Source organism: Hipposideros armiger, unplaced genomic scaffold, assembly GCF_001890085.2.
Source record: "Hipposideros armiger isolate ML-2016 unplaced genomic scaffold, ASM189008v1 scaffold_72, whole genome shotgun sequence".
In the NCBI taxonomy this organism is placed as follows: Eukaryota; Metazoa; Chordata; class Mammalia; order Chiroptera; family Hipposideridae; genus Hipposideros; species Hipposideros armiger.
In genome coordinates, this window is record NW_017731422.1 from 4,013,850 (window position 1) to 4,023,337 (window position 9,488).

General features: G+C 46.8%; 1 protein-coding gene across 1 annotated transcript in view; it reads left to right on the forward strand.

Annotated features, from left to right (window-relative positions):
* Window positions 1-9,176, forward strand: part of GUCA1B (guanylate cyclase activator 1B) — an 11,241-nt gene extending 2,065 nt beyond the window's left edge. Inside the window, exons 2-4 of the mRNA XM_019642647.1 lie at window positions 5,447-5,596; window positions 6,990-7,110; window positions 7,825-9,176. Coding sequence (XP_019498192.1) covers window positions 5,447-5,596; window positions 6,990-7,110; window positions 7,825-7,952 — 399 coding nt within the window. The 3' untranslated portion in view covers window positions 7,953-9,176. The remainder of the gene's footprint in view (window positions 1-5,446; window positions 5,597-6,989; window positions 7,111-7,824) is intronic.
* The last annotated feature ends 312 nt before the right edge of the window (window positions 9,177-9,488 follow it).

Genomic DNA, 9,488 nt, shown 5'->3' on the forward strand with positions numbered 1-9,488 from the left:
TTTCACAGGGGTCGCCTAAGACCATCGGAAAACAAAAAGATATTTACATTATGATTCATAACAGTAGCAAAATTACAGTTATAGAGTAACAACAAAAATAATTTGATGGTTGGGGGTCACCACAACATGAGGAACTGTATTAAGGGGTCGCGGCATTAGGAAGGTTGAGAACCGCTGTCTAGGCTGATCACAGGAATGCCTCTTCAGGTCTGACCTGGTCGCTGGTACCAGTCAGTGCATCCCCTCAGCACCTGTTGGGGGCTGAGAGGATGGGGTCAGCGTCTTCAGTGCAACAGAAACCTCCTTGGAGATGAACCCTATAAACTCCCTCTCAGGGCACAGAGGGAGCAGACTTCCCAAAGCCCCTCCTTTCCTGAGTCTCTGAGTCAGCAGCAGCCCTGCAAGGGAGCAGGCAGAGTTTGTTACTTCGAAGGAAATGATGAGAAAACTAGGGAAAAACGATATGAATTGATTTGCCCAAGATTATATACTCAGTGGTCCTGACTCCCAGGCATGTGGACCTGCCTAGAAGGCAGTTTGTTTTTTTAAAGAGAGAAAATAATTTTTTTAAAAACAGGTCATATATGACAAAACTTACTGTCACAAATATGTCAATCTTCCCCATGCTCATCTAAAAATACAATATAACAATTCAAGATCTAAAAGGAATTGTCAAGTCCCTGGGCATAATAAAGGTATACCCCTTATCTCTTTTTACAAATTAGCATATACATTCATCAACTGCTTTTTTTCCTTTCTTTGTAACTTTTATTTTGATAGAATTTCAAATTTACACAAAGTTGCAAGAATAGTACAAGTAACTCCCATGTACAATTTATCCAGTTGCCTCATTTGCTATATCATTCTCTCTCTCTCTCTCCCTCTCTCTCTCTCTCTCTCTCTCTCTTTTAAGAAAAAATTGGAGATACCACACCTTTTTACCCCTAAATATTGCAGTGTGTTTCTCCTAAGCACAGGACATTCTTTTAAATAACTCTTAATACAATTATCAAAATCAGGAAATTTAACATTGATACAATTCCATTACTTAATTGACAATCCACAGTCAAGTTTGGTCCATTTGTCCTGATAACGTCCTTCAGTGTTTTGTTTTGTTTTTGTTTTGTTTTTGTCTGATGATGCATTACATTTCCTTGTTTTGTCTCCTTAGTCTTTAATTTGGAATCTTTAATCTCAGCTTTTCTTTGTCTTATTTGACCCTGGCATTTTTGAAGATTGCAGGCCAATTATTTGGGCTTGTCCATTGTTGTCTTGTGATTAGATCTGGATTTTAATGCCACAGAAGTGACGTTAGTCCTCAGTGCATCATGTCAGGGGCCGCATGTTTGTTTGACCCTTTACTGGGGCTGTTAACGTCATCATTTGGTCACGTGGTGTTGGCCACGTTTCTCTTCACTGTAAAGTTACTATTTTCCCTTTGGAATCAGTAAGCATCTTAGAGGGGGGTACTTTCAGACCAAGTAAATATCCAGCTGCTCATCAAATTTTCATCTACTAGGTTTGGCATCCATTGATAATTTTCTAACTCCACCATCCCTTTTTCATTTATTTATTAGCTGGCATTCTACTGGCAGGAAGAGCTTTCCTAGAAGAAGGTGTGTTAAGCTCCTCTGTCAGGGATCGAGCCTTCTTTCTTTTCTCTTCCTACTTAGACTCTCTCTCCAGACCCACGCCCAACTCCACATGCCCCCTTGACACAATTTTTATATCAGCAAGTCTCATTTCTGGGCAACTGGTCTGAGATTTCTGGGGCAAATAAAATAAAAAGAGCTCATAGATCTAGCTCATATGTCAAAATCTGGGGTAACAGAAAGAGGGGTTTGGTGGAGGCAAGGAAGGAGGAGCGGCACCTTGCCTCTGCTGTTACTCTCCCTTGTAACACTCCTCTCCTCTCCTGTGACGCACTGGAATGGAAGAAAAGGGAGGATGAAGCCCCAACGTCACTTGGGATCCCCACGTAACATGTGTTGGGGTCAGGCTGGTGCACAAATACAGCCAATTCAGGGATAAACGGGGCAGATAATCCCACAGAGCAGTTCACACACCTGTTGCTTCTGCTCTTATTCTGGAGTAGATATTAAGGCTGATGAGGGCGGGCACACAGCTGATGAGATGAGTCCCGGCTGGAAGCTTCCCGGAAATGGTCCTGGGGTTTGCAGTAACCTCACAGGTGAGATTGCTGTTCAGGAAGGGGCTACTCTAGAATGTGCCTCTTGTAAGACAAGGGGTTGTGGGGGAGGAAACTTTCCTCTACCCTCAAGTTTCTTTTAGCTGATCTAATAATTGAACAGACATGAGCCAGGTTAACAAGAGAAAATAACCAAGTTTAATACATGCATATGTATGGGAACTCCACATACATGAGAGAGTCAGAGATCCCACACACGCACAAGAGGGTCAGATACAGAAAGGGAACATGGGTATATGAGACATTCTGAGCTAGGGATGAGGCGAGGGGACTCGGGAGCTTCAAAGGGTCATTGCAGGATGATATTATAAGAAGAACAGATGTGTATTAAATATATGTTTGCCCTGCCCTATAGATAGGTCAAAAGAGGTTATCTCTGACAATCTCATTATGGGCAAGACCCTTAATTCAAGTTCTTCTAGGTAGTTAAGGGAGGGGCAGAAGTTTCTCTTGAGCCTGTGGCTAAAGTTGCCTTTAGCTGAAAATAATCCACATCCCACAAAAGCACATCGTGGGGTCCTTTCTTCTGAACTTCCACAGGGTCATCGTGGAAAGCCTATCATACTGAGGATATTGTGAGAAGGTTCCAAAGAAGGCAGGAGAATCCAGAGATATAGATAGTAAGGATTTGTCGGTGGTTTTGTTTTTGTTTGTTGTTGTTTTTCCCCGTAATGCTAGACACCAGGCTCATTTTTTAGACAGTGGTAGACATTGAGTGGAATAAGAAAGTTCTCCCCACTTGGTGAATTATAGAAAACAAGTAGCTTGAAAGGCTCTGCCTTTGGCAACTTATTCGACCTCTGAGTCTCAGGTTCTTCACCCATTAAATGGGGATAACAGACCTGAGAGAGATGAGGTATGTAAAATAGATGGCCCCTACCAGCCAATTTGCATACATTTTCTTATTCAACTCTTATTTAAAAAGAAACATAAGAGCTATTTTTAGTAAGCTTAATAAATCATAATTACTAATGAAATAGTTTTGTCTTTTTTTTAGCTGAGCCATCCTGCCACTTGCTGGCAGCTCAGCAGCAGCTCAGCTTGGGCTGTGAATCGAACCAGTGACCCTGTTGCTCAGAGCTCACACTCTTGAGTGAGGTCTTAACCAACTGAGCCACTTGGCCAGCCCTGACAATAGCCTTTTAAAGAACAACCAATCATTACATTGTATGCCTGAAACTTACACAATGTTCCTTAAAAGGCTATTTTGTAATTATATCTCAGGAAAGCTGGGGAAAAACAACTGGAAACAAGTCAAATCACCTTCAGTGAGTGAATGGAAAACAGGGACCATTCACACAGTGGAGTACTACTCAGCAATAAAAAAGGAAGGAGCTGTTGATACATGCAGGAACTTGGATGAATCTCCAGGGCACTGTGCTGTGTGGACAAAAAAAAAAAAAAAGGCAATCTTAAAAGATTACATACTGTATGATTCTATGTCTATTCCATTCTCAAAGTGAAACTATTACAGTGACGAAGAACAGATCAGTGGTTGCGAGTGATACATTTGGGAGAAGGATATGACTACTAAGAGGTAACACAAGAGAGTTCATGTCTATGCATGTGATAAAATTTTATAAGACCATATACCCACACAAACAGTGCATTGAAGACTAGTGGGAGGTGGGGGGAGGAACAAACAACCACTGCTAAGAATGTACCCTAAAAAAATTATTGCAGATGTAAGAAAAAATATAGTATATGCCCAAAGAGGTTCATTGGGTAACGTAAAATATTAAAACCATGTTCAGCAAGGACTGCCCAGTACACCTCAAAAAAAAAAAAAAGCTGTGATTTTAAATAATTTTGAAGACATGGGAAATTAAAAAAAAAACACAAAACAATCCAAGAAATGAAACTGTAGCTACAGTCTGACCTCAATTAGGTAAATGCATGTATACGTGATTGCGGATATGGAGGGCCAGAAGGAATTATATAAAAAATTCTGAATAAAACACTTCAGGAGCAAAGATAGGCTCGTTTTATTTTCTTCTTGGTTTTTCCTTAGGCTTTTTTGCTATTTCCCTCATTTTCTGCCGTGTTTTTCTGTTGGTTCACACATTGCTCACACAGGCACCCCTCTCTGAGGCTGGGTCTCCGAGTGGCCTAACCCAGCAGGACAGAGGTGCTCTGGGCCAGCGATGTCATTTCTGATTACAAAGCCCTTGGAATGACAGACACTCTTGGGGGAGCTGATGACTCAGGTTTTTTTATTTGGAGAGCTGAGATCCCCACCCTGAAATACATGAGGTCACAAAGTGTATGTGGGAATATCCTGTGACGCTCAGCCCGACACCCTGGCCCGACAGACCCACCACAGCCACCACCACCAGCCTCTCACCTCAAACTCCTCTGGAGTCAAAGCGTGTTTCCCCCTACTTCTTGTTTACTGCTTTTGGAATAATTGTTGCTGTCACATTTCTGTTCGAGGAAAGGTCCAGTTTCTTGGTCAGAGTCAACTCAGAAGTAGACTGTGTCCTTCCTCCTTCCCCTGGCCAGTTAACACCTGAGCTCTGTCCCCCGCCTTCCTAGGTGGGGGTGGGGGTGCAGGCCTTCAATTTAATGTCCACCTGGGCCTAGAGTCGAGCAGGGACTGGAGCCACTGCCTTGTCCATCTTCCCTCGGGCTCAGAGTGAATAAATGTGCAAAGGAAACTTCCAATGGGAGCACTGCTTTCTAATCTCCTTTCAAAACTACCTTGATTTCAAATTCAGATTAAGTCGATCATTTATTTGATTCATAAATATTTATGAGACCCCAATTCCGGGCATAAGTGGCACTGTGCTAGGCGTGAAAGAGAAACAAAACCAATGTGAACCCCTCTCTTTTCTCCAGGAGCATATCATGTAGCTAGAAAATGAGACACACGAAACAGGCAACAATGCCAGAGTAAGTCCCACACTGTGCAGAATAGGTAGCAGGTGCTGTGAATGTTAGAAGAGGGAGAGAGAGATCTGTATGGCTGATCTGGGCCAAGAAGGAAGGCTTCCAAGAGGAGGGCGCCCTTGAGCTGAGTCTTGAAGGACGGGTGGCATCGGGTGATCATGGAAACTGGGGAAAGATGCCAGGATGGAGAGCAGCATGAGCGAAGATTCAGAGGCCTCATGGATTGCAAGGACGTGGCGAGGCCCTGATTTTGTAGGGGAGGATGGCACAGAGTAGGGCACACACCTGTACTCTGGGCAGGTGGGGCGGTGGGCAGGAGGGGGCTTACAGCTCCCACTCCCAATGCAGGACAACACCATTGACTTCCTGGAGTATGTGGCAGCCCTGAACCTGGTGCTGAGGGGCACCCTGGAGCACAAGCTGAAGTGGACCTTCAAGATCTATGACAAGGACCACAATGGCTGCATCGACCGCCTGGAGCTGCTCGACATCGTGGAGGTCAGTGTCTGCCAGTGGGGCCAGGCACCTGGGCACAGGAGCACTGCTGGGCTCTGAGGGCTGGCTGCTGGAGCAGGGGCCCCTGGGGCTGCGGCCTGGGAAACGGCGCTGAAACCATTCAGAGTGTGCTTTCTGACCATGGCTAGAAATCAGTTACAAAAAGATAACGGGAAAAAATGCCATGTGTTTGGAAGTTAGGCAAAACACTTCTAAATACTCCATAAATCAAAGAAATAATATCATACACACACACACACACACACATCCAAACTACTGTGAACTGAATAATAATGCAAGCATAACGTAACAAAATTTGTGGAACGCAGCTAGCTGGGCTTGCAGAAACATGTATCACTCAAAATGTATTTATTAGAAAATAAGAGAGGCAGAAAAATCAATGACCTAGGAAGTCATCTTAAGAAATTAGAAAAAAGAAGAGTACATTAAACCCAAAGAAAGGAAAAGAAAGGAAATAAGAAAGAGCAGAAATGAATGAACTAGAAAACAAATGCATAAGAGAAGAAACGTAAAGAAAACCAAAAGTTGGTTCTGTGGAAGGACTAACAAAGCTGACAGATTACTAGCAAGAACGAACAAGGGGAATAAAAGACCTACTAGAGGGCAGACTCTTGACAAGTGAACAGTACTAGCCTATTACTTCCCAGAGCTGTGCTTACGGGTTGGGAGTTCTTAGCCCCTTTTACAGATAGGAAATCCCCTCACGGAGGTTCTGTTTGCCCAAGTTCATCCGTCAGGAGGTGCTGGAGCTGCTGTAACGCCTGAGATTCCCAGGGAGGCCTGCTTTGCACCAGGCACTGTGCTGGGCAGTGGTCCTGGGGATCTGCCAGATACGCCTCTGTCCTCAGAGAGCGTCCAGTCTAGGAACTAAGGTTAATCCTCAGGTTTATCTGTCTCGTCCCCATCTCACTTCACAAACATTGCCTCACTGGGAGAGGAAACCTGCTCTTCTCCATCTAGTCCAAACACCTGAATCTCTCATCATCCTATTTCACACACATAGACACACACACATACCCATAAATATACTAAATTGTCTTTTCCTCTCTGGATCCCCATTTTCCTCCATAAAGTGCTGTTTAGAGCATCACAGGGCCATATACATCCCTCATTAGAGGTTTTAGGTTTCAGATCTGGCACTTACAATGAAAATGCCTGCAGCGTGGGGTGGGGTGGCAAGTGGGGTGAGGAGCTCCTCAGTTGGGACTAGGCCAACAGGACCACGAGAGAATAGCCGTAGGGCAGGTCGGTTTGGGTTTGGATCTGGGTCCTGTGGTCCTCAGACGCACAGTCTGCAGTGCTGAGGGCCCTGGGTCCTGAGGAAGGGGGTGGAGTTTGCAGGATCCCAGCAGTGCCTCTGGGTTTTCTCTGGCAGGCGATCTACAAGCTGAAGAAAGCCTGCAGGGTGGAGACGGAGGCTGAGCAGCAAGGCCAGCTGCTCACACCTGAGGAGGTCGTGGACAGGATCTTCCTCCTGGTGGATGAGAACGGAGATGGTAACGGGCAGGGATGGGGGCCGACTCCGTAGCACTCCCACTTCCTGACCATGTGACCTTGGGCAGAACTCTCCTCTTCCTAACTGGCCTCTTCATCTGTGAGCTGGGTGTAGAGAGGACTACATGAAATTACAAAGGGCGTCACGAGCATGTTATGTCTGTAAGAGTGATTAAAACTCCCACTGGAGTTGCTGATGGAGGCCAGGCAAGCGTAGCGAAAGGGCAGGAGCTCCGGAGTCAGGCAGACAGGATGGTACATGTCACCTCTCAGCTTGGTCTCAGTGTTCTCACCTGGAAAATGGGCATAATGATGCTGACAGGAATAAAAGGAGCAACGTGTTTAAGAGCCAGGCATAAGGTAGGCCTCCATTAGGCCTACTGGGGCTCTCCTTCCCGTACCCTGATGCCTAGCCCCAAGGGTACGCAGGGAGGGAGCTGGCAGGGAACACACCCAGAAGACCCCCTCAAGAACACCTCCAGCGTACCATGGGCAAACGTAAAACTTGAACTCATTTGCAAAGAAAGTCCCTTAAAGGAACCCTTGAAGGTTCCAGGAGATTCCTGGAGAATCGGAGAATTAACAGGCCCCAAGCTTAGGCCCTGAGGCTGCAGCCTTGCTTGTATAAGAGCTATAGGCGCACCCTTTTCTCCTCTTGCCCCCAACCCCATTTCTTCCATTCTCCTGCATGACTGTCTCTCCTACCCCTTGCTCAGGCCAGCTGTCTCTGAATGAGTTTATTGAAGGTGCCCGTCGTGACAAGTGGGTGATGAAGATGCTGCAGATGGACGTGCACCCCCGTGGCTGGATCTCTCAGCAGAGGCGGAGAAGCGCCATGTTCTGAGGGGTTTGGGGCCCTGGGAGCCCTGTAGGAGCCCACAGGGCCCCCCTCCGCCCTGAAGACGCTGGGCTTACCAGGTTTCCAGAGTTGTGGGAGGGCCCCTGGCTTAGCCTGCTTATGCCCACACTTATCCTGTGAAGGGGTTGGGGCCACGTGGGGAGGGGGAAGGGCTATTGGTCTGAAGCGGCCAACAGGGCACCATTCATTGGAAGGGTTTACTAGGGTGGTGAAGGGAATGGCTTACACAACCCCTCCAGCTGCTCGTGGGAGAACTCTGCCTTGGTTGGGTGGTTGTGGGGCTCCCACAAATTCCTACATGGTTCTTAGCTGGAAGCAGGGGCACACTGAGAGGTGGGGTCCCATAGGCCAAATTAACAATCAGAATGCCCACAGTGTGTGAAGCAGTGTGGTAGAAGGCAGGGGCTGAAAGGCGGTGAGTCTGAAGACGTGTAGGAGTTGGTGGTGGGCTGGATTTTAATTACCTCCCCCCAGGATCCTGACGAGTGTTCATGGGAGGACGCTTGGCTCCTCTTCCCCAAGTTGTCCCCACCAGGGGTGTCCCCAAGGGGAAGCTGCAACAAATCAGGCTGTGGTCTCCTGCCCTTGGAGGGGTCAGCTGTGCTTAAAGGGGCTGTTCCAGCTCCGCCTGGAGCTGCTCCTCCAGTCCCTGCTTCCACCTCCCCCTCCCAACCCCTCATCCCCCACACTCACCTCTCCAACCCCCTCCCCAGCACGAGCCTTCCACGCTTCCCAGCCACAAGCTGAATGTGCCTCTTTAATGGATGGAGAAACCTTCCCTCTGTCTCTGGGGAGACTTGGGGGCTCAACGACCTGGGTTTGAGGTCAGGCTTTGCCACTTCTCTGTCCTGACCTTGGTTCCCTCCTCTGCATGGTGAGCAGGTTGGACTAGACCAGCAGTTTTTAGATATTATTTTTTTAGCTGGGATTATTTTTGTTATACAAACTGTTGTGTGCAACCCCAACATAGAAACTAGATTAAAAAGGAGGCGCTCTAGTTGAAGAGGGGCTGGGCAACTCAGACCCCTCCCACCCCTGGAGCCAGAGGCACCTCTGAAAACACAAATTAAAAAACCAGGGTCACCTGGACCAGTGTTACCCCTGTGAGACCATTTAAAGTGGTACCTGGAAAAACAGTTGCTTTACTTTGAATAGATATGTTTTTATGTTGATGTATGAAAAATAAAACTAACTTTGTTGAACCTTTGATTTCATAGGTATGATATTTATATAAAGGTTCCTTTAGAAATAAATTATAGGTAAAAACAGTTGATTAAAAAAAAAAAATCCGGGGCCGGCCGAGTGGCACGTTGGTTAAGAACTGGCTTGGGACTCCAGAGGACCCCGGTTCGGATCCCACATATAAGGGCCAGTGACACTGCCCTCTACAGCTAAGATGCTGAACAAAATCTCGACCTGGAGCTGGGCTGCCGTGAGTCGCCGGCGACGACGTAGGCTGCAGCCCCTGCTGCAGTGGGTTGCCATGGGCTACCGTGTGTAGCCAGCAGCCAGCGTGAGCGG